Here is a 24995-nt window from a genome sequence, read left to right as displayed (position 1 = left end):
GCCAAATGGATGTTGTCCTTGCTTACTATTTCTAACAATTTGACTTCAGGAAAAGGAAAAAGCCTCAGTGGTCGACTCTACAGTGTCGAGTCAGATGTCCAGACACTTTGGAAGCTTTCAAATTTCAAAGAAAATAATCAATCAAAAGGAAAACAAGAACACAGACTTAATTCCAATACATCAGTATCCAGTCCTTCTCAAATAATTAAGTTAGCTCAGGTTAAAATGTTTAAGACATTGATGATCCCGTGTTAAGTTTCAAGATCAATTTACATTTATTATTATTGATTGATTTCATTTTCTTCTTCAGCATCAAACAGTTCAGTTGGCCAAAAATGTCACTCGTTTAAATAAAGATCAGCATGGCATACAGTACATTTTTGATGCACTTCGAAGTTTTTTTCTGTTTCAGACTATCCTGCAAGCTGTATAAACCTCGTGAAAAGGATACACGTGTATACTCCGATAAAATACAGATAATTATCTCATTTAGTCTGTTTTCTCGTTCCTATGAGTGGTTTTGCAAAAATAATTGAGAAGCACTGCCATACATCATGGAACACAAACACGCACAATAAAAAGAGTAAAATATTACATGAACAAATTAGTATTTTATACAGGGAGTAACTTTTCAATCATCCTGCAGATTGATCTTTGTTTTAACTATTGCAGGCTATTTCATTTTTTTTTTCTTACCAAGTTCGGACAGTTCATGGGAGTCTTCAAATCTTCCTGCCAAATAAAATACGAATCAGCATTTGATGATGCATTTTCTTAAGGTGTATTTCTTGTGTGTGTTGTATACGAGTTAAGCCTCATCAATATTCTGGGTCGTCACTCACCTGCAATCAAGTAAGAGATGGTCCGAACCGTGCTCTCCACCTGTGCCGTCGCATTTGGGTTTTTTCTTACAAACTCTGTATATCGCTCATATATCCGAGTCACTTTATCAAAGTGTTCTTTACAGAGAGACATTTTAGCACTAAGTGTAATCGTACACTACATTTAATGGCTGTTCTGAACACAGCTATTTTAAAAAACGGTATCGTCTAAAACTCATGTATACAAACTGCACTTCCGTTTGTCTGACAGATTTCCGGCGATGTAGTCCTACCTCAATTTTAGTCCCGCTTCCCAAATGTTTTGAAGTGCATTGGTTCCGGCCATGAGTATTTAAAGTCCGGTTTCCTCTCCCTGACACGTTATTGTTGCATCAGCGGCCAGGAGCGCAGCAACGTAGCAATGTCCACCACAGGAGAGCAAGGTACTTTTACTACTTAACTAACTGTAGACTAGTAGTAAAATATAGTTTTAACTGTCACCACCACTCATATAACACTACCTAGCTTAGCTTTCTGACTGTAAAATGCGAGGATGCCTTGCTGCATGGTAGTCTTGACATGCTTGACTCACTCGAGAAAACATTTGGCACCTTTTTTTGTAATACTGTATGCATATTATTGTGTTTGTGGTTATTATTATTATTATTATTATTATTAGGAAGAAATCCCGTTTTTATGTGGAAAGAAAATGAAATTATGCTTAGGAGCTTTTGGGGGGCAAGCCAAACTGGTTTTTCACATTTACGTATTTGTAACTCGATGTTTGAACAGGAACATGTTCGAGCTGATAATAAAAAATACGAAAATGTTTAATCTAAGCCTTTCCAATGATTATACAAGATTGTGATATTGCAGACTTTTTGCTGGAATCACTTTGTAAATGTTAACAATTTCATGTTAAACTGTCAGGTATTTTCTAAGACATTATTTTTGTATTTGATTTGTACGTTTTAGTAATCACTGTCAAGCTGTCCTCGTTCCATGCTAACTTGAATTTTTCCAATTAAATTTAATGTTTTTTTTTTTTTTTTATGTTTATGGTCCAAATGCTAGTGTGGCACAAATTGACTAAAAGACTTTTTCGTCAGAAGGGCGGGGAGGGGTCTTCTTTCTCTTCCATCTGTTCTCAGTTGTTTTGGTTTCATTCTGACTGCTTCATTTCCATTGCCCACAGGAAACCAGTTTAACTTTCATTTTTAGTGTGCAAGAACGAGCAAGGGTTTGCCCTGCAGTTTTTATTTCCAAGGGTGCAAGTATTTGCACATATTTCTTTCATTTGTTTGTGTAGGTTGATTTCAATTAATAGTTTGACACTTGTGCAGTATTTTGACCATTTTTGGGTCAGTGCCTTGATGTCACCATCTGGGTATAATTTAAGATCACTAGTGTCTTCTTTCAATGCGTTCCCTTTGATGTAAAGATGAAAAAATTTGATGAAATACCGCACGAAGGTTAATATACCAATGATTTATGCTTCTTCACATTCATAACCATGTGCACTGAAAAATGATGTTTCTTTAAATGCATGAAAAAGATTTTGGTCAAATGTAATTATTTTGTAATCAACTGCATTTGAACAGGGGTTTTGAATTTTCATCTCAATACGCAATAATAATGATAGTTCTATGAGGCCTTGCATCAGTTTATACCTGTATTAATGTGATTGCCCATACCATCACTTCTGAAAGCATCTGCTTTTTTTTTTATTATACAGTGATGAATCGTAAATGGAGTTTACCGGCATATCCCTTCATATAAAGTTTCTTTTTTCTGAGTCATTAAGGTGTTTTCTTCTGTGGTACATTCACCTAATCTATTATTCACTTAAAATGAGGTGAAATTTGCACTTGCAATGGTAATGCATGTCATCATATCAATTACGAACTCCAAATACCATCGATAACAAGCCGGAGTAAGAATTTCTATAAAAGTTTCAATCAGGTTTCTGCTAATTTCCTTCGTTTTCCCTGCCCTTACTTTTCTCTTCACTGTTCTCCCTAATCTAATCGCAGCTGCTCAGCGAAAACCTATAGGGGTGTTCCTGTTTGTTTCAGGCTGGTGCAGCCTCGTCTTATCTGCAACTGTTTGCTTTCTTTCTATTTTGCAGTATTTGAGTATGGCTTCTTGCTCCAAATAAAAGAGGGAGCTGCACTGGCAGCGGCATTGAATGACTACCTAAGCACTCGCAGCTACCTGGCTGGTTTCAGCCCTTCACAGGCTGATCAGAAAGCATATAAGCTTCTCCACAGACCCCCAGACCCACAACATGTCCACGCTCTGCGTTGGTACAGACACATAACCTCCCTGCAGCACGACCTGAGCCCAGAAAGCAGCAGTGAGTAGACAGTTGAAGACTTGAGCAGGATAGTTTTGTCCGTGGAACAAGCTAGGATGTTGAGGTCCTTAGGCAGGATAAGTGATTAGTCACGCCCAACACTTACTTTTACCTGTGCATGTTAGATTTATTTGTAAAATGTACAGACCTTTAATCATCAAATAAAGAGTTCCATGTAAGATTGTGTTAAGATATTCACATTGTTATTTTGAACAACTGGCATTTTGAAAATAATTTTGAGTGCTGACTATATTGTTATGCACAGTCCAATTTTTGGCTTTGACTGATAAATGGGCAATGAAATGGGCAGTAAATAAGCTATACAGTTAATGGTTTGACCTTTCACCTCGGCAACACATTTTTTCTGTCATTTAAAATGTGTTGAGGTTGTTCATGACTCAATGCAGATGTCATTTAATATTCCCACCTCTTCAAAATGTGTAACCCTTGAAAATGTGTTAATTTTTTAATGAATTTTTGCCTCAAGTTTTGAAATGATGCAAAATGTATTATATTGACTGTACCAAATGGACATCATGTTTGAAACTTCATCATTTTCAGTCCTGTATGCTTTCCTAGAAAGACATACCCAAGGCAGATCTAAAAGGTTGGGCCGGTTCAGTCAGTTGTCACAAATGAATTAAAGAGTCAACAATGTTTCTATGCCTATTTGGCCTGCCCTAGACCCTCAAAGGAATCTAGTTGAGAGGGAGATTGCAAAATGTGATTCAAGTAAAGATACGGGCCAGTGTCACAGCGGGACCGACTGTGGGAGTGGTCAGCATCACTCAATGACAGAAGAGATTATGTGCAGTCATGAATGTTATGCATTAAAGGGACGGTGTGTAAGATTTCGACCGGTTTTCATTAAAAAGGAATAAATGAAACAATTTTAAATTTCAAAAACTTAAAAAGGAATGTGTTCTTAATGACCAACAGTATGTTTTAAATATAATCATCGGTCTAGTTATCATTAAATTATATTACACGTTGGGGGGGGGGGTGGCACTTTTCCGGAGGCGGCCATGTTTGTTCCGGCTACGGACAATGGTAAATGCAATGGCACCTGCAGCAACCTCCTGCTGTCCGTAATGAAAAACGGTTTAAATGTTACACACTGTCCCTTTTAAATTATAAATACATATACGTGAGCAATTGGAATACAAGGTCACTTTTGTGAAGTTGAAACATTTACCAATAAAAGTTCATTTTTCCTACTTTGTAATGCATGCATACTTGGGTTTTATAGTCCAATAACATTTCGGACTTTTGTGTTCACAGTTTTGTCTCATATCCAAGCAAGGACTCAATTCACTTAGAATCTTTGTTTGTAGAATGTGGACAGAGGAATTGAGTCCCTCAAGATCAGTGTTTCCGTAAAAATGTATTGACAGTTGCCAAACGAACGTTGGCCCTGTTTAATATTTCTGACTATCTGATTTCAGGGAAAGGAAAGAGAGTACAGCCTCAGTGGTCTGCGCCATCCGGAACACATGTTCCTAAACTTCGACTTTACAATAGTCTCACCAGAGCAAAGGTATGGAAAATACAATATTTACACTTGTACCAGTTAAAAGTTTGGAAACACTTTCAAATTTAAGTGTTCTCACGTGCATTAAGAAGTCAAGAAATTGATGAACCCATTACAGCAGACCCATAGCAATGGACTAACTAACGAAAATGCATTTTTTTTCTACAATTTTTGGTGAGTAATGTTATCAGGGAAATTCTAAAAAAAGGTTCGGTGCTCTGTGGCACTGCATTCTTCACATTCAAGCCAACAGTTGTTTGAGAGGCCAAAAGATATCAATAGGGCACGTAGATGGACCAGTTTTGTTTGCGTGCAGCAAATGCATTTCACGCCAGTGTCGACAAATATTTTTTGTTACAAGTGCTTCACAAAAACTTTTATTGTATTTGCGTGTTTGTTGCATAATGTTCACTTTATGTTTATGTAGCAGAATATAAAAAAATGTATTGACCAAAGCTGAGCACATTCGCCTGTCTTTGATGGATGCTCACATTTTGGCTAGCGCTCTCGGCAAATGCTGTATGATGTGAAGCCTTGGAAAAATTCTTAGACTGTGTGACAGAGTGACGTTAACATCTGTCACTTCTTGCCTGGGACGCTGTACTCTGCTGAATGAGGCAATTGACATAAGCGTTCGCCCTGCCATCTGACCATGCGGAGCCATGCTTCCCTGAACTGCAACCTGTGGATTCACAAAACTCCACAAGTACACTCAGTCTTGCGGCGAGCAGTTTAGTGAAGCGTGGACATAAGGCATGTTAAAAGAAGTTTAAATTGTTTTCTACAGAATATGTATTCATCAACTATTATCTTCCTTCCTGTGAAATATTTTAGGAGCTATTTGTTCCCCAGAATGGAAACAAGGTCACATGGTACAGCTGTGGGCCAACCGTGTATGACGCCTCCCACATGGGACATGCTAGGTAAAGAGGACATAGTAAAAAGTATTCCATCTTTGGAGACCCCACAAAAACACCTTTTTTACTGGTAATTTCTGATTCATGATGTCTTTCTAGATCATATATCTCTTTTGATATTCTGCGAAGAGTACTGAAGGACTACTTCAAATATGATGTTTATTATTGCATGAACATCACAGACATAGATGACAAAGTAAGTACAGTACAATATATTTGTATATGTGTATATGTTTATAGTGTGTATATATGGCATTCTGAAGTGGCTTTAAGACTCATATATATATACACACTCTCACAATCAGTTTGTATGTTTAAAAGATGTGTTGTTTTTCCGCTGAGGTAAATTAGGGGACAATCATTGAATCAATTTGTACCTTTTTGTCTCTATCAGATAATTAAAAGGGCCCGTCAAAACTATCTAATGGACCAGTACAAGGAGAAGCAACCACAAGCCGCTCAAATCCTCCAGGATGTACTTACAGCCCGAGTGGTAAGAATTCACTAAATCTACCTTTAGTGTTATTAATGGCACAAAGAAATTATGTTCAAAGTAGGGCTGTGCAACTTGGCCAAAAAATAAAATCTTTATTTTCTTCAGTCTATTTTTGCAATTACGATTTTTAACAATTTCTAATGGAAGAAAAATCCAACAAACAAAAAGCTCTCTTTACCTTCGAACTGAGATGTACAGTAATGTATATCCACTCAGGTGTCCTCATAAGTTTTAAAAAAACACTGTAGCGCATGCCATGCTTTGGCGTCACGTTGCTGCCATGGTTAAACAATTGAAGTTTGCAAATCCAGTGTTGCTCCAAACACCAAATCGATCCTTTGCAAGAAAAAGGCATTCCCAGCCAGAAAAACGTCAGTCTAGCTCACACCCCTGCTAGCCCAGTCAAAAATATGGCCAAGACAGGTTAGCTAATAGCTACGCTACACCACGCCTCTAAAGCAATCAAACAACGCCAACACCACGTAGCTTGCTTTTTGAGCATTGCACCGCCTTCCTGCATTTGAGAATCTACTCACGTTACATTCAACATGAGGCCTCTAGATGCGATCTTATGACTCGATTCGCTATTACAGCTGTCTATGAAGTTATAGGGGCCGCTAACATACCCATCTGCACTTGCGCAGAAGCCCGCCACTTTTGAAGCGAATGCCCTAGCGCCTCCGGGAGCAGGCGGATTACATCCAACCTGGTGACACACGTTAGCTGAATTCTAATTGGCTAAAAACTCCAACATAAAACTACAACACTAGGAGTGTAACCAATAGGCTATAATATGACACGAAAAGAACAGAATATGGAGAATAATTTTACTATTATAAAAAAAATATATATATATATAGTAAAAATGAATTTAAAATGAAATTGGCTTTCATTATAGTTATAATAATTATAGTTATGATAATGTCAGATTATGTTAGGCCCGCCGAGAAGGCCGAGCTGGCCCTGACGACTCACCACTGAAGGATCACACTCCTCAGAATCTCCAGTAAAGTCTATTCAGGGGTACTGGAGAAGTGGGTCTGTTAGGAGGTTGAACTTCTACTGGGCCAGCTCCTCCGTGTGAGAAGAGCCAGTTGAGGTGGCTAGGGTATTTGGTGCTTGACCCAGTGAGTTGTTCCGGGCGTGTCTCACCGGGGAGGAGGCCCCCGGGGACGACCCAGAACACGGGTCTGCTGCCCCTGCGACACAACCTCAGATAAAGCGGAAGATAATGGAAGGATGGATGATTTCACGGTTTTGCCCAATTTTCTAATCTTCAGATTTTAAAATGAAGAGTTAAATTACGGTAAATTAATTTCATATATTTCCCAGCACTAGCTCAACCGTGTGCGTGTTACCCTGCCTTTATCTGTAAAGGTTTGGCCATGGCTATATGATCTGAAAATGCTTACTTGTTGTCATCAGCCTTTTCAGGCCCGTTTGGCCTCGACTACTGACCCAGATAAGAAACAGATGCTGGAAAGGCTTGATGCTGCCATCACCGGCTCTCTGCAACCTCTGCAGGCAGCGTTACAGAGTAAAGCTGCAGATGATGTGGTGCAACCGCTGGCCCAAGTAAGACTTTGCCTCATTGTAATCACAAATGTATTTAATTCCCAAGGAAATATCATTGTTTTACTTACTAATTTAAAAACAACGGTTTGTTTATATTAGGGGTCGGCAACCCAAAAAGGAGGCGCATTGAACCAAGAAAAATGATAAAACAGATCTGTCTAGACCAGCAATAACAAGAAAACCTTTCTGTAAGCCTTACAACGAAGGCTGCACATGCCCTAAGTGTCCCTATTAGCTATATTAGCCTACTATCAAAAATGACTAAATAGGCTATAATAATGAGTCTTCATGATAAAATGTTATTTTTCCTAGAATGAATCCAGTGGAGAATGACACAATGTGTGACTAATCTGCTGTACAATAGTTTTTGTACGTTTAACTTCCGTTTTCAATATTCATGTATTATGTTATAGCGCATTGATGAAATACAGTAAAGAAATCACATTTTTCATGACAATTTTAATTTTGACGATTTTGAAAAAAAACAACAACACTAAAATGTAATGCCATCTTCAGACCTGAGCAACAAAACACAATAATATCCCTGTGTCATTCCGAATAAATGTACCGGTAAAATCAGAAATCCCTTTGAAAACAGCCAATTTGTTACAAAATATATGCCTACAAATGGGTGGTGTTCTTACACATTCAATCTGACTTCTGTTATCCGACATCAGTGGACAACTTCTGAACATCAGGCGCATAAGATTTTGCTATTTGATAACGTCTCATTACAAAGCAAACATGCTGGCAATACTTCCGCAAGAGTGGTGTTCCAGGCACCATCTTGGGCACTGCTCAGCGTAAAAAGCGGCGTTCTAAACACATACGAGGATTAGCTTTGTGTGATCCCATCTGTTTGCCATACACGATGAGCTGAAAGAAATATCTGTCGACAATGACTCAAGACCTTGTTGATAGAAATGTTGAAATGTAATACTTAATCTACTCATTTTTACAGCATTGGAACACATTAAGAATGGTTGTGGCATGTTTGTAAAACGTATTAAAATACAAATTATATGACCTTTCATACATTTTGGAAAAAGCTCCAAGGAGACGCGAGGGGGCGCTAGAGAGTCGTATGCGACAACCATAGCTGCAGATTCCCACCCCCTGTTTTAGATGTGGTGGCTTTTTTGTTTGTGTTATACATTTGGATATTTAGGATTGTAGTTTACCATGAATGTGTTGGCCATAGATACACTAATAAAAGTTTTATTTCCTCTAGGCATTACTGGCAAATTCCAAGGACATGCTTTCTGACTGGCTGGATGGTCAGTTTGGAAGTGAAGTCACAGACAACTCCATCTTTGCAATTCTGCCTACATTTTGGGAGGGAGAGTACCATAAAGACATGGCCGCCTTGAACGTAGGTAGCAGGGCGCAGTTTATATGAAGACAGTTATTGACAGTTAGCCAAAAACACTCCGTGTCTATCTTAATGTCCACCCCAAAAAATGAATATAATGAATATAAAATAGGACTTGAAAAATTGGCATTGCATAATATAAAAGTTACTGTATATGGTGATCCCTTGCTACTTAGCGCTTCGATTTTCGCGTCCTCGGTCTTTCGCGGATTTCTTTAGGTTTAAAAAAAAAAAAGCTATACTGTATTGTGGTGACACGCTGTGAAGGTTTCTTACATGTCAGACAGACGAGGTAACTATAAATGCACTTGTCACGGGCCCTCCTCGGACGTGGAACTACTGCAGTACACATATTTACTTAAGTCTTAAATGAGTAAACCTGATTAAATGATTAAACAGCTCACTTTACAGTGTATAAGGTTTAATCTTTTAAGATTGAAGTAAATTTAAGATTGAAGTAAATATGTGTATTGCAGTAATAGTTGTCTTCAATTATATGTATAGCATGAAGACTTTTCACATTAAAAAAATGAAAAAAACATATATATATTTTTTTTTAATTTGAAAAGTGGGGACGCTACTTTGCAGGTTTTACTTTTCATGGGGGGATTCCGGTCCCCGTTAACCACAAAAAACGAGGGATCACTGTATACTAGTTACCTTATAGACATTTCTTTCCGAAGCATTTAAATTTGTATTTTTGACATTTAATTTTCTTACCATTTATTTAATAATTTATATTTATGTTATAAATGTGGACCCACCTTGGGCTTTTTGATTTTTTTTTTTTTTATTATGTGTAAGATCAAAGGAAAAGCATACAAAAAACACTAGTAGGCTAAAATATTGCATAGATTGTCAAAACATGTCTACTTTCAACCTGACATACTGCCCTCCCTTTGAAATGCTTGCAAAAGAGAGGTACACTCTATAGGGGTCAAATTTAGCCCATGTCAGGCACATTTACTGCCATTAAAAAAAAATGGAAATATTTGATGCAAATGGAAATATTTTCCTTTCAACAGTAACTCGTGAACGAGGCGCGATAGTAATTTTTGTTTTGACACCCCAAAACCAGCGGCCAATTTAAGATATTTGCAAGCCAATGACTTCGAGTGGACTCCCATATTGAAAGTCTTCAATAGTCATAAAACTGTAATTATGACATGTATAATCCCTTTCAATTTCATAAATCATGGTTGCATTTACTACAGTATTATCACATTTTTACAATGTTTGTACATTAAGGGGATGTAGTCCCCCCACCACACACACACACACGCACACACACGCACACACGCACACAAAATGTATATATGTATGGATTGGGCTGATGCTACAAAAAAAAGGCTGGGGTTTGAAAGAAAAAATATATTCATATTTTATGACCTTATGACTCAAAGTTAGCCCAAATTGGTTGATAATAATGCCAATTTAGTGAAAAATCCCCGGACACACAGTGGTTAAAAAAATGATTATTTTACTTGCAAACGAACAAAAAAAAACCCCCACTGATAAACATACAAAAGGGTACACTGTATATTTTCCAGGATAATTACAGGAAACAATCCCGCAATAAACATTACAAAAATATATAAAAATATATATATTTTATATATAAAAATATATAAAAACATGATATTGTTTTAATATTGGCGAAAAAAAAAAAAAATCAACAAATTTGAATCCGCAGGTGCCGAACCCCAAGTATGCAAGGGTTGATTTTGTACTGTGCTAAAATTGATCTTTCTGTTGTCCAGGTTCTTCCCCCCGATGTCCTTACTCGGGTCAGTGAATATGTGCCAGAAATCGTGGAGTTTGTAAAGAAGATCGTCTCTAATGGCTATGGGTATAGCAATTTGCCAATATTTATGGCTAATAGCATAAAACCTTTATCATTTCAGTATAAATTCTAACAGGTAAAATGTTGTTTTCAGGTACGAATCAAACAATTCTGTTTATTTTAACACCGCAAAGTTTGATGCCAGTCCACAGCACTGGTATGCCAAACTTGTGCCAGAGGCAGTCGGCGATCAGAAGGCTTTACAAGAGGGAGAAGGTAAATGTTAGCATTAACATGCTAGCAATGTTGTTAATATATTCTGTATTTTTGGACAAAAAATCCCTATTTTCAAAAGCTACAGTGAATGCACCTCCTATAAAGATACAGTGTACTTTTGAGCTCCATCATTGGTTTTTATTCTCTCTTGTAGGTGACCTGAGCATTTCTGCTGACCAGTTAAGTGAGAAAAAGTCACCTAATGACTTTGCTTTGTGGAAAGCATCCAAGCCTGGAGAGCCTTCGTGGGATTCTCCTTGGGGAAAGGTGAGAATTGTTTCCTTTCTGATTCCAATGTAAGACTTTTATACAGTATATGATTGATGAAACTTTGAAAATGTTTTCGTTTCATTTTGATTGATTTACTAGGGAAGGCCTGGCTGGCATATTGAGTGCTCGGCCATGGCTGGCTCCATTTTAGGGGAGTCTATGGACATTCATGGTGGTGGGTTTGATCTCAGATTCCCCCATCATGACAATGAGCTCGCTCAGTCTGAGGTACATGAATCAAAACATTTGACTATTAATATAAATGGGTCCGTGATAATAATCACTGTTTTGTGGTTTTGTTCTTCCTAGGCTTTCTTTGACAATGACCACTGGGTCCGTTACTTCTTGCACACTGGCCACCTGACAATTGCAGGATGCAAGATGTCAAAATCTCTAAAGAATTTTATTACCATTAAGGAAGCTTTGGCAAAAAATTCAGGTATGTCTTTTTAGTTTTGTTACTAAGTGTGATTTTACTGATTTACTGAGCCTTTAAAATGGCTGCTATGCTGAACTGAACACATTTCTAGTTCATGTTAATAGTTCTTCAGAAAAAGAACATTTTAGACTAAATTGGAATTTACTCTTCCTGGTTGTTATTTCAGCCCGCCAGCTCCGTCTCGCTTTCTTGATGCACTCGTGGAAAGATACCTTGGATTACTCCCCCAACACCATGGAGTTAGTTGTCCAGTACGAGAAGTTCCTGAATGTATGTGATATAGGCCAAATGGATCGCTCGCTCACAAAATGTGTTTATCTTATATAATACCAAAGCTAATATTTTGTAATGTGTTGCCTGTTTCCCATTTGTGCAACAGGAGTTCTTCTTAAATGTGAAGGACATTCTGCGCGCACCTACTGACATCACTGGGCAGTTTGAAAAGTGGGATTTAGCAGAGGTGGCACTTAACAAAAGGTAGGAGACGAGATAGGCAACGTTGAAGCCGATAGCCTCTTATATTGCATGATCAGTAGTTTAAAGCGGAGGTTTTTAAACTTTTTGGAATCAGGGAACCCTTGTAGAATGAAATCTGCAGTACAGGTGAAAAAGCACGCTGCCCCATTCAATTTAAGTAGTGTAGGTGCTAGTTTAGCCACCCCCTCTAAGTCAGGGCTTCTCAAAGTTTTTGAAGGCAGCGACCCCTTTTAGAAATTATACTGTATTTTCTAAGGACCCCCATTGTAAACGTTTGCGGAGACAAAACAAAAAGAAACATTTCAGCCAAATATAGGTACCCTTATTAATCAATCTGGCAACAAGTATATGTGTTACTTTTCAGATCTACTGAAGTTTGGAAAATAAAAATTGCAAATTACATGCCCTCTTGATAACAAATTGTGTAAGTTTGCCCCCAAAAGGTTGCTGCCAATTATTTAGTCAAAACCAGCATTATAGCTTTGCTGGCTTTAGCAAGTAATTGTAAAAACTTAAGTACAGTAACAAAGTATTAGTATAGTACTTACATTACAATACCAACATTCGCCAGCATGTTATATACAGACACAAGTTGGACCAACAAACTAATTTTGGGCATATGAGCATAAATGACCACATTCTAATGAAGAAAACACAACTCGCAGACTTTCGTGGGCCAGAGCTCACAAAGAGCAGGAACAAGCTGTGCACACCGGCAGCAACTGTTTCCACTTCAAGCCACACTGTCAGGATTTTTGGGGCTGCTCACGATCGCCAATCGGCGAGTTTAAAAATCACTGATCCGGTTGCAATGTGTGGCAGTATGACTTTTTTAAATACTGTACCTGCTTCATTTAATGCATAGTTGTATACTGTTAATGGTCATGCTATGTTGCAACCATAAGAGAAATAAGCGCTGGATTCTGACTAATGTCAGCTTTAAGGTGATTTTGGGGTGGGCAAAACTGGGTAATTGACATGACCATAGAGAGTTTTTTATTTTATTGTTTTGTATTGTATTCACCCCCAAAGCCCAAGACAGTGCCCCTTGCTGATTTTTTTTTTTTTTTTCTAGTTTCTTTGACAGGAAGACAGCCGTCCATGAGGCACTGTGTGACAACATTGATACTCGCACAGTTCTGGAGGAGATGAGGCAGTTGGTTAGTCAGAGCAACAGCTATATTGCCAGCAAAAAAAGTGCCAAGCTGAGACCCAACCGCATGCTAATGGAAAGTATCGCCATATATCTCACCCAAATGCTCAAGGTGAGAATATTTGTACTCTCCCGATGCCCGTCTTAAACTGACCACAATGTCAAATTTCCAGGAGGATTCAATATTATAAGCTTGTTTCACTTAGTCGCATCCTGATTTACCACTTTCAAATAATGATGTTGTGAATTTTTTTTTGGTTCCCCGTGTTAGTTTCAAGCCCTCTCATAAAAATATTGCCTGTCTTCCAGATATTTGGCGCAATTGAAGGATCAGAGCCCATTGGTTTCCCAGTTGGAGGACAAGGACAGACTGCTGATGTAAGATATAACCACGTTTGCTGTTTTTGTTTTTCTCAGTGAGTATCTAAAATATAAATCATGCGTCATCTGAAATAGAAACTGCGTAAGTACTGATTGACTTTTGCTAAAAGTTAAAAAAAAAAAAAAAAAAATCTAATCTCATCACTTTCAGATCAGTCTGATTTACCATTGTCAAAATAGGATACTGAATATCAAGTGTAAAATTTGTCCAGATTCTAGCCAAATGCAGTTTTTGACGCTGATGATTTATAAGAATAGCTCCAAATGCTCAAGAGAAGCTGAGACTGTTTGCTGCTGCCTTCTATAGCTGGAGATCACTGTGATGCCTTACCTCTCGGTCCTCTCTGAGTTCCGAGAGCAAGTGCGAACAATTGCCAGACAGCAGAAGGGTAAGACTCATGAATTCTGCTCTTCTTAATTTGTTTTGTCAAAGTAACACTTAAAATATTTGTTTGTCCCTTTATTCTTCCCAGTCATGGAGTTGCTGCAACTTTGTGACGATATCCGTGATGTTACCTTACCAGAGCTAGGTGTCCGACTCGAAGATCATGAAGGTAACATCCTTGTGTGTACTTGTAGTTACTGCGACAGTATGTTAGCACACACTCTAATCTCTATCCTACTAACTCCTGCCGCTCAATTATTCCCGTGTTACGAGATGAATCCGTTCTGCGGTTGGGCTCGTAAGTCAAATTAGCTGTATGGCCGGCAAACCTATGTTAAATAGTTAATGTGTTTTAGAACCCCAGGTAAAAACATCAAAGTTGTACATACATATTAAAAGTTGGTATCAAAATAGTATAGTAAGTGCGACGTATATATAATATACATGTAGACAATCAGAAAACATCATAAATTAAACCTATAGAAAGGATTTATTCATCTGTGAGCTTGTTATGCCCATATTCCCTAGAAAGGGTAGCCTAGGCTAGGCTAGCTTCGTATTTCTAGCCTATATATATAAATATATCTTAGACCAAATTAATTATCAATATTTATCATGTAGTTATGCTATGTAACTTTGTTGCAGGACTACCAACTGTGGTAAAACTGGTAGACAGGGACATTCTATTGAAGGAAAGGGATGAAAAGATCAAGGTGAGTGACAAACTGCTACTGATGTACAAACCGGATTCGGTTGACGTTGGGAAATTGTGTAAAATGTAAATAAAAACAAAATACAATGATTTGAAAATCTTTCTCAACCCATATTCAATTGAATACACTACAAAGACGACATATTTCATGTTTGAACTGATAATTTTTTGCCAATTAATAATTAACTTATATGAGAGGATCCATCCATTAATCCATATATTTGCATAATGGCAAATTGAATCTATGATGTCATGGATGTTAATGTGTATGTTTATGTTTGTAGCTGGAGGAAGAGAAGCGAAAGAGGAAAGAGGAGGCCGCCAAAAAGAAAGAAGAACAGGAGGTTAGTTGTGACCCCTTTGGCTTGTTTTTAATAAAGCACTTTCCTGATTTGTTTGTTGATGTCTTTTGTGTTTCAGATGGCCAAGCTTGCTAAAATGAAGATTCCTCCGTCTGAGATGTTCCTTGCAGACACGGACAAATATTCCAAATTTGACAAAACGGTAACACGTTATTCTGGTTTTAACACTATCTGCCACACACACACACACACACACACACACACAAACTAGCAAAATACATGCATTCTAGAAGTCTATAAACCGGGAAATTAATCCTTGTAATGTACACGAGTAAGACTTGTGTTGTTTAACAATAATTATTTTGAGGCTGTTGGACCAGCACATTTAATTTGCCAAAGCCCAGTTGTGCATCAACAAAAGAAATTCAATGTTCCTGACCTTCAAATGTCCTTTTGGTGTCTAGGAAACAATTGTATCTGTTGTATATTGTATATTGTATTTTGCACCCTGCAAAACCTGCACAGTGCAGCTGTATATATACAGTATATTTAGTTTCTTCCACTCCATCTACTCCATAATATGTTGAGAATGTACGTGTATTCCTTTATTAGTGCCTCATTATCACTGCCCATATGACCTCATCACTGTTTTTATTGCCTACATTATTATTGTGTGGAATGTAAGTCTGCTCAGAAGTGAACAGAATAAAAATTTCGTTGCGTCGTCTTACTATGCATATGACAATAAAACCCATGAATCTTGAATGATGTATACAGGTCTCAACATGTTATTACAGTACTTCATATGTCCACAGGGCTTCCCCACTCATGACGCTGAGGGGAAGGAACTCAGCAAAGGACAAGAGAAGAAACTGCGCAAGCTGTTTGAAAACCAAGAGAAGATTCATAATGAGTATCTTCTGAGCAGGGGTATGCAATAAGGACAGGCAATTGAAAATTAAAAAAAAAAAAAAAAGTTTAGTTAATATGGGCCATGCGTTGTATTTTCAAGATAATGTCTATTGTCTCAGTTGCTAAATGATTGCATTTTGCATTTGTCCTTAAAAAAAAAGTTTTATCTACCATTTGAAAAGCTTTCCCCAAACATCAAATTGAAAAATAAAAGACTAGTGCTTTTTTATGTAGTATAGTGCATAAGTTAGTATCATCAATGATTAGACATTACAAAATATGCTTTTGGACCCATTACTATCGTTGTTGATGCATTGACTATCTGTGACAACTACAGTATATATTGTTACACTTGTTATATTGGTATACTTGTAAATCATGTGAAAATGAAGGCCCATTACTTTTTACAGTTTGCTCAAAAGAAGGCTGATATCATCTGTCTGTCAACAAATCCTGAAGTTCTTTCAAAAATGTCATCAAATAAAAATACTAGGGTTGGGGAATCTTTGGCTGTCTCACGATTTGATTCTGATTTTGTAGTTTTCGATTCAGAATCGATTTTCGATTCAAAACAATTTGATTCAATTAATTAAAAAGTAATTCCTGCTTCAATCTATATTAAGTGCAAACAACCATCATACTATGTGGGTCATGTTTGCAAGTTAGAATAACAAAGGGAGACTGTATTTTTTTCTTACATTTATTAAGTTTGGATTTGTAAGAAGCAAAAATAATACGTGGCCAACTGCTATCTTTTTAATCTAACTATAAACCCATTTTTTGCACAAAGATGAAACAAACAAAAAAATAGGACAAGATATTGTCATTTCATAGTCCAAAATGTGAAAAACTGTCGTCCAAATGAAAGAGAGTGATATTTCCCAGTACATTTATGACCAACAAGATATGAAAATGAACTTTTTCAAGCAAGCAGCTAAATTGATAATATGAGGAAAGGTATGGGGAAAACGAATGCCAATTGGTTCATCTCTGAGTATATTGGGACCATTATCAGTCACGATTGTTTGTAAAATTATATAGTACAGCAGAGACCGTAATTTCATTCATTTACATGTCTGAGTACTGTGTTCGCGCCTTAATTTGGAGTTTGCAAACATGTTTTTGTACTTTTATCTTCTCTAGTTTTATTTAGTTTTGTTTTGCTGAATTTTTGTGTCATGTTTATTACGAACCATTTGCTTTATGTTCTGTATGAATGTTTTTCTCGGTTAGCTCATTGATTTGAATGGTCTCTTCCTTATCGAGTGTAAACTTAGTCCGAGCTAGAGAGCAAGCTAAACTCTGAAGTGATGATGCAAGACGTCCTCATTGTAGTTTGTAGCTTTGCGCATCTTGGCATCAACAGAGGAAAATTAAAATTAAAGTCAAATCATCGATGTTTTTTTGATAGCACACATTCACCGCAAGTGTAAAAGAAACTTAAATTAGCTGACAATTCGACAGCAGTTACCCTAAACTAATATCGTACGTCACTTTAGCTTTCAGGTATCACCTTAACAATTAAAAAAACAACTTCATATATACAGGCATCATCCTTGTAGATGTGTACACATCTCGCTTGGCAGGGATTTGAAGCGTCGACCCCCAACTGTGGAACTTCCACATTCGCAAGCTCAACACACTTCCTGTTTAAACAGGTTGCGGCAAATTAAAAACGTGCCTTCAAAACAAGAATACATTAAAACAAATTAACTGAAACTTGCCTGAAAGGCAGAACAGAAACATTAACACTCGCGGCCGCGTAAAAACGGCAAGACCGCTTCCAAGCACTGCCAGCTTGACGATCTCGAACGGGCTGCGTGGTGACGTCATGGCACAGCGCGTCCTACCAAAGCCGATCGACTTAATGACCTTTCATATCGATTTAAGTAGTCGTGAATGACAATCATGATTCTGATGAAAATTGATTTTTTTTTTTTTTGGCACCTGAGTCACGAGAGTTTTAAAGCCTAGTTCAGCTGTCTTTGGGTAGTAGGCGTTGAATACCCCGAACTGATCGCCAGGGCAATTTCAGGGCACATGAACAACCATTCACCCTCACAAACTCACCTAAGGACAATTTAGAGTGTACAATATACTTGCCAAGCAACTTTATGGAAATGTGAGAGGAAACCGGAGAAAACCCACGTGGCTACAGGCAAAACATGCAAACTCCACACAAGAAGGCCGAAGCTGGAATCAAAGCCGTGACCTTTGACCTGTGAGGTAGACTGCTAAACACTTTTCCATCTTGCTGCCGAAAAAGAAAGGAAATTACGAACGCCTAAACGCCCTCTGAAAATGACCAATGTGGCCACACCCTCATTTACCTTGAATAATGCCAGGATACGGGAATCTGCCCCCAAATTGTATATAAACATCTTCTACGATTAGCCGTTTCCTGACATGAAGAGAAAAATGAAGAAATTAGCAGTCGGCGTTGCGCTAATACAGATCAGATTCTGGGAGGCCACCATTATACGCAAACACAATGCATTCCTAGAGGCTATTTGTAAGCCTAATTGTTCACAGCTACATCTATTAGATGTATTACTATTGTATACTATTACTGTATAAATCTATTACTAAGCTGTCAATGTGCTTTTACAAGCTCTGATTGGCTGGTTTTGTGGCACAAACGTAACGTGCGCAAAACTCAGCGCACGCAGAGGACAACTCGAGCGAGCGAGAGCTCGATGTTGAGCAAACGCGATGTTGAGCGAGGGAGGGAGGAGTATCGCGAGTGAGGGATGTTGAGCAAGAGGGGGCTATCGCGAGCAAGCAAAAAGAAACTTTGAGCGAGCAACTTCTTTTTCTGTGTTCAAAATCCATCGGCGCTCGCTCAAACTCTTATCATGACGCAAGTTTTTTTTCCCCCCTGCGCTCGAAATCTGTTTTCGCTCGCTCACTTTTATTTTCTGTGCTTGAATGACTGAATGAACTGAATTGTTCAACTACATAAATCAGTTCCAAACATCCTTATTTCTGACCATGCAGCCCAGTAAAAGTTGATCCACGGACCGGGCCGCACAGTGACAAGTGTTTTGCAGGTCTTTGATATGAAAAGTGGCATGAAAAAACATATAAATATGAAAAAAGTGATCAGTTTATTAAAGTGAGTACAGCGATAGTTGTCTGGTAAAAACGAGTGGGAGAGTCTGTAGATGAGATGAGTTAATTGAAGCGGACTCTTCTCATGGAGCCCACGGTGTTGCTCTGGCTGCCCCAATCTGAGAAGTTGTTGAAGTCTCGTTTCTCCAAAATGTAATGAGGCCCCCTGTAGTTTGGCTCCTGATACACAACCCACCTATAGACACACGGGTTCAGCAAAGTGTAAACCCAAGCCCAAAGTTATGACATTTTCCAACATGTTGTCATCATACACAGTACTGTAAAAAGGCACGCAGTTACTGTTGCAAGAAAACTCATGCACAGCACGAAGGTTTGCAAAAACTGGTCGACAAACATGATCTGATCATCCAACATTCAAAGGGACCTGTGCTGGGAGTAATGCATTACAAGAGAAATGTAATGACTGTAATGCATTACTTTTTGCTGTAATGCAGTAATGTAATGTATTACACGCAAAAAAAGTAATATTTTACTTGATACAAATGAGAATAACGCAATGCATTACAATGCGCTTTTAACCTGAAAGTGGTGGGTTTTTACCCCAAATTTGCCAAAAACACTGCAACATCAGAGGAGAAAATTTCAGGGCGAATTGTTAACTTCCGAGCATCTTGAAGCTTCCTTTTTCCATGACCAAATGACCACAACTAGATTCCTTAGGCTTTTTCTCCTACAATGTAACTTTTCTGCATCATGCTTTTGGTAGAAATCTAGAAAATGGAGAAGTTGAAACATCTGGCTACAACTAGTGCAGGGAAAAAAACATGTTCTGACCACGGGGCTCCCATCAGCTCCTCTTTCAGGATGGTCTTTGGAGCAGTTGCATTTTCACCAGTTTCCCCTTCATCCACGCTACTCTTGTGATTGTTTGCTAGGTTTCCTGGTTCCGATTTTATTAGTTACATAATCATGTGGTTGTTGATAGAGTCACATCACTGCAAAGACTGAAAGACTTGTGATATTGCGAGGTCAAGACTAGTTAAAAACGGGCCTACTTGATCTGAGATTACCCCGAGCAAAAAAATCAAGATGATGGGGGCGCCCTCTGACCACAGTAAGCTTTTGAAACTTCTTTCAGACATCCAGTATTTTAGACTGTCAACATTGTTAGATAAAGGCCCAATATAAGGCTAGACCCTGGGAAAAAGCAGTGCCAAGAGGTCAAGAAAATTGTCTTTTTCAAGTTAAATCGGAAGGCGGTATGGTCATTGTTTGGTTTACTTGGACTCTATCAACCATGAAAATATTCAAACTAAGTTGCCACTCACACAGACACACAGATGAATACAAACACACAAGAAATACACACACATACACTCGCACACACACGTACATCCAGGTATAACATACACGGGCACACACGCGTACGCATAGGTATAACATAAACGATTAAGTCGTTCTTCCTGCATGTCATCAAAGTCTGAAGTACGATCACGTCTTTGAGTGAGTGGATGTCAAGTCTGAGCTCTCTGTCTCCCCCTTGGGGTCGTTTCTGTAGTTGCAGGAGTTCCTGTTTCCTTTACTGGGGGCAGAACCACTGGCTGCACACCTGAGAATTAGTTGTTGGTTACAGGCTATTTAAGTTCAGCCGGAGCACAGGGACAGCATTGGATTATTCTCTGTGTTTACTAGTGTTATCATCCTCATTGTTTCCTCCTCCTTCCGAGCCTCACTATGCTATCTACACTATTTCCGCATAAGTATTTTATTTCTGTGCTTATTCTTAGTTAACCCTTTGCTCAGCTGCATGTGGAACTATGGTGATGAATACTGGGTTCTCACGGGTTCTGGTTTGATAGGAGGAACATACTGTATGTCAGTGAGAATAGTGTTTTGACAGAGTTTTGCATTTTAATTTCAGCAAATTGCTTTTTTTGTCCCCATTATTCACACTGTTGGAATAGTCGGCTTCGTGCCTCATGAGAATGAACGGTCAAGATGATGGATTGATGCATCTTTCGTGGCCCGCCGTCATTGAATGACGTCATGACGGGGGCAAGGCAGCCACATGGTAAGAGGTGCTGTCTCTGCAAACAAGGATTTTTACTTCTTGCTTGGAAATATCGGTACTATAAAACTCATATTTAATAAAAAATTAAATCGCCAATGTGACAAATGTCATTTTTGTGCACACATTACACTGTGGAAAGTATAAACTATCGTTATTGGCCCTTTAATGCTACAGATGGCATCCCTCTCTGGCTCTGTTGATACCCCAGCAGTGGTTCACATTGAGGTTTCCAATTGATTTTTCACGCAGTACTGTCGTTGTGATTTCTGTTGATATCCCGGTCGGTTCTTTAGTTGATACTATAGTTCTTTTGTTTGAGTGCGTCTCTTGTTCACTGATCACAGTTGATTTTTGTAAAAACACAGCCTTCGTGTTAGTCTGCTTCTATAGTTTGGTTTGCAGAGTGGAATTTTTAACAAAAAAAAAAGTAATAGAAATGACAAAAAAAACTTACGCTCCTCCCAGCACGCGAATAGAGGCAACTCTGTTCAGGCTAAAGCGACTCATCAGGTTCGGAATGTCATCCTGGATCTCCATCTTCTTGCCAGAGAACCCCGATCGCTCAAACAGTTGAGCTTTTGCGGGATTGTTGTCCTAAAGAGCAACATTATCAAAATAAATATTGTGGATTAATGTATCCATAGTGGCGTCAACACAAAATAGATGCTTCCTGTTTGTAGTTTAAATCAAAAACCTTTGTCTGCACCTGACAGTCATGTGTGTGCACTTTCACCTGTTTGACAGCTCGGACAGAGGAAATATGATCTGCCTGGGCGCACCACTTGTCGTAGCAGTTGTATTCACCACGCTCAGACATGTCCCACAGGTACTGGCGACCTCTGAAGTTGTCCAGTTCATAACCAATCCATCTAGAGTGAGTGGAAAGAGCTGGTGATGAGATGCAATTTTATTTCCAAACCTTAATGATGAGCCCTTTTTAAAGAAAAAGACAAAACTTTGGTCTTCAAGTGTTTATGTCACTTGAAGACCACAAGTCACATTAATTAAGAACTAACAAGTCCTCCAAACTCTCCTCAAAGGCTGCTGAACAAAACCTATACATCCATATATATATATATATATATATATATATATATATATATATATATATATATATGTGTGTGTTAATTTCATTTATTTTGTATTAAATTGTGAAAGTATTCATGACTCCTTCAATAAACCACCAATTCAACCAGTTTAATACACAGTGTTTTTAAAAATGTAATACTAATCATTTGTATACTGTCAATTGGGCGTTTTATGTCTACGATTGCTTGCTAACGAGCCGATGAAACCAGCAAAGCTAAAACGGCATTTAATTATATCACGGCGCTTTTGACTAAATAATGGGCAGCAATCTTTTGAGGGGGGAAAATATACCCGGTTTGTTACCAGGAGGTGTGCAATTTGCAATTTCTATTTTCTAAACTTCAGTATAGTCAAAAAGTGGCAAATGTACGTGTTGTCAAATCGAATACGTTACTGAATAAAAAAAAGGGCACTTACGTTTGGCATATTTATTTTTTTCCACGCAAACTATTGCATTAGGGGTCCTTGGAAAATTTGCTTTCTCATAGGGGTCCCTGACTCCAAAAACTTTGAGAAACCCTGACTTAGAAGAGGTGGCTAAACTAGCACGTTCTTCAATGGAATGGAGCAGTACCCTGTACTATAGATTGCAGTGTGTACTTACGCTCCGCTTTCCACCTGTACAGAGTTGCATCTCTCTGGGAAGTTCTTGTCACTGAGTCGTGCACAGTCAGAAGTCAGGTCCAGACGTCTGCCTGCAAAGTTACGCTGTTCATAAAGGGTCACCTAAAGAAAAATAAGGACAACGGTTTTATCGCAGCTCGTTGCCTCTAAATTTGATGAAGAGCAACTTAGTAACCGAAAGAGAGCATCCGCCAGAATTAAGCGCGGTGCTTTAAGCAAGAACTGAACATATCCAATGACTTACCCTCCCACTGGACCCGTAGAAGGCACGTTGGAGCACAGACCCCAGCTTGCTGGAGATATAGACATTCTTTCATCACATAATATATCCCACAATGAGAATCCTCATCGATTGTGTAGTTAAATCAGCGCTTCTCAATTGTATTTTGCCAAGCCTCCCCTGGGAAAGTGAAAACGTTCTGCGCCCCAACCCCACTCGACGCAATGACAATAAGATTATTATCTAAAAAACAAATTGTATAAGTATACCTAAACCTGTATCCTTTTAAGATTAACAAAAGAAAAAAACCAATATAAATCCATTTTCAACAACTGTTAATTAGTTATTGCAAAGTTTATACGTGTTATAGCTTATTCTAAAACAGAAAAAAATGACAGAGTGCATCAAAGTGGCTGAAATAACAAAAAATGATGAAAATTCTTCTTTTATTGCAACTCCATTTCATATGACAAAAACAAAGCCATTTCACTTGGGTCATCCGAGCTCCCCCTGGTATCGCGCCCCCCTAGGGGGGCCTGCCCCCATATTTGAGAAGCACCGTGTTAGCTCATCCTAATTCAATCCATCAAATTTTAGCTACAAGTTGGCACTGAAAATGCACATCTCCTTTGCTATCTTTTGATCATTTGGGAAACCCCCTGTTGGAGCTGAGTACACAGCAGGAGTGGACTGCGGATCCAAGGGCCCACCCACTTCTACCAACCTGAACAGAGGGCCTGCCTGTGCTGCTCATGGCTGTCAACATACCTGGTTGGTTGAACTAATCCTGGGACCTTAGTAAAGATGTTCATGTCAGCTCGGCGAGTCCACAAGAAAGCTCTTTAAATAGAGTATGTTAGGTTGAGTTGACAGATACCAGAAACCTCACAGTGGTTCTCTTACAACTATAGATATGCTAAACGCACAAGCCCAATGGTCTACTCTGTCCACAATTGCAAATGCAAAGCATCTGACAATATGACATGTCCATTTGTACACACAAAAGTGCCCTGCTAGCTGGTTTAGCTTTGAACAATTCAGTATTTTGTAGAAGCGCCTGTAAATACGTCTCATGACAAGTTGACCATGTTCATGCTTTGTGTGTAATTTGTGTTCCAAGCCATTGTGCTCAGTGAAAAGGTCGTGACCCTGAGAGGGGCCAGCTATGGAAACATACTGTATTACTTTTGTTGCCAGTGAACTACAATGTGTGGGGAGAAGAGTAGTTCATACAGCGCTTTGAAAGACTCGACCACAGGGGAATGTTTTGAATGCAGCAATACAGCTCCTGTATAAAACTATGTCAATGTTTGATAAACAAATCTAAGATCAGCCCACAGGCGGAGTTGATTTTCAACTCAAAAGATGGCTGGTCATGCCCTGCGATTGGCTGGCAACTAGTTCAGGGTGTCCCCCGCCTGCTTGGGATAGGCTCCAGAAAGCCTGCGACCCTTGTGAGGATAAGCGGCTATAGAAAATGAATGGATGGATGGATGGACGATGGCTGGTCATGGATCCCCACTGTTGTTTTGATTTATTGATTTACTATGATAACAGACGAGCCAAAGACTGCACCCCCGCAATATGCTAAAATCACTGGAATGAGGCACATGCATTAAAAACTCGCAGCAAAAAATGATGCAATCACGAGAAATAGGAGCAAAATTACAATTGCAAAAGTGTAAAAATTTTAAAACAGCTTCAAACAAAACTCAAACAGATCAAAACAACAAAAAAATGCAATCACAAAAACAACACAGA

The 24995-nt window shown here is 38.6% G+C and overlaps 3 protein-coding genes across 4 annotated transcripts in view; 1 reads left to right on the top strand and 2 right to left on the bottom strand.

Moving 5' to 3' along the window:
* Positions 1-1080, bottom strand: part of pex16 (peroxisomal biogenesis factor 16) — a 13648-nt gene extending 12568 nt beyond the window's left edge. The window contains exons 1-2 of the mRNA XM_088414147.1: positions 843-1080; positions 697-732 (exon numbers count right to left, since the gene is read on the bottom strand). Of these exons, the coding sequence (XP_088270273.1) occupies positions 697-732; positions 843-975 (169 nt within the window). The 5' untranslated portion in view covers positions 976-1080. The remainder of the gene's footprint in view (positions 1-696; positions 733-842) is intronic.
* A 78-nt stretch (positions 1081-1158) lies between these two features.
* On the top strand, positions 1159-16661 carry cars1 (cysteinyl-tRNA synthetase 1). 2 transcript variants are annotated; one of them, XM_088413920.1, is made up of 23 exons: positions 1167-1264; positions 2950-3177; positions 4623-4714; positions 5543-5631; positions 5725-5821; positions 6020-6118; positions 7547-7696; positions 8928-9068; positions 10829-10917; positions 11006-11127; positions 11282-11394; positions 11497-11625; positions 11707-11836; positions 12003-12106; positions 12216-12313; positions 13389-13578; positions 13776-13844; positions 14155-14236; positions 14321-14401; positions 14878-14945; positions 15229-15288; positions 15365-15448; positions 16062-16661. In XM_088413920.1, exons 1-23 carry the CDS (start codon positions 1243-1245, stop codon positions 16185-16187), a joined length of 2463 nt encoding a protein of 820 aa, XP_088270046.1. In that variant the 5' UTR covers positions 1167-1242; the 3' UTR covers positions 16188-16661. The 2 variants fall into 2 exon arrangements, with proteins under 2 accessions (XP_088270047.1, XP_088270046.1); XM_088413921.1 differs by lacking the exon at positions 2950-3177 and having other exon boundaries at positions 1159-1264.
* Positions 16662-19246: 2585 nt separating this feature from the next.
* Positions 19247-24180, bottom strand: crybgx (crystallin beta gamma X). Its single transcript, XM_088413557.1, has 6 exons — positions 24003-24180; positions 23259-23307; positions 22995-23116; positions 22035-22170; positions 21756-21895; positions 19247-19465 (listed from the first exon to the last, which is right to left on the bottom strand). Exons 1-6 carry the CDS (start codon positions 24044-24046, stop codon positions 19333-19335), a joined length of 624 nt encoding a protein of 207 aa, XP_088269683.1. The 5' UTR covers positions 24047-24180; the 3' UTR covers positions 19247-19332.
* Positions 24181-24995: the final 815 nt, after the last annotated feature.

The sequence above is a fragment of the Hippichthys cyanospilos genome, chromosome 4 (assembly GCF_059441005.1).
Source record: "Hippichthys cyanospilos isolate Australia breed blue-spotted pipefish chromosome 4, RoL_Hcya_1.0, whole genome shotgun sequence".
Taxonomy (NCBI): Eukaryota; Metazoa; Chordata; class Actinopteri; order Syngnathiformes; family Syngnathidae; genus Hippichthys; species Hippichthys cyanospilos.
This window is presented reverse-complemented; position numbering and strand designations above follow the sequence as displayed.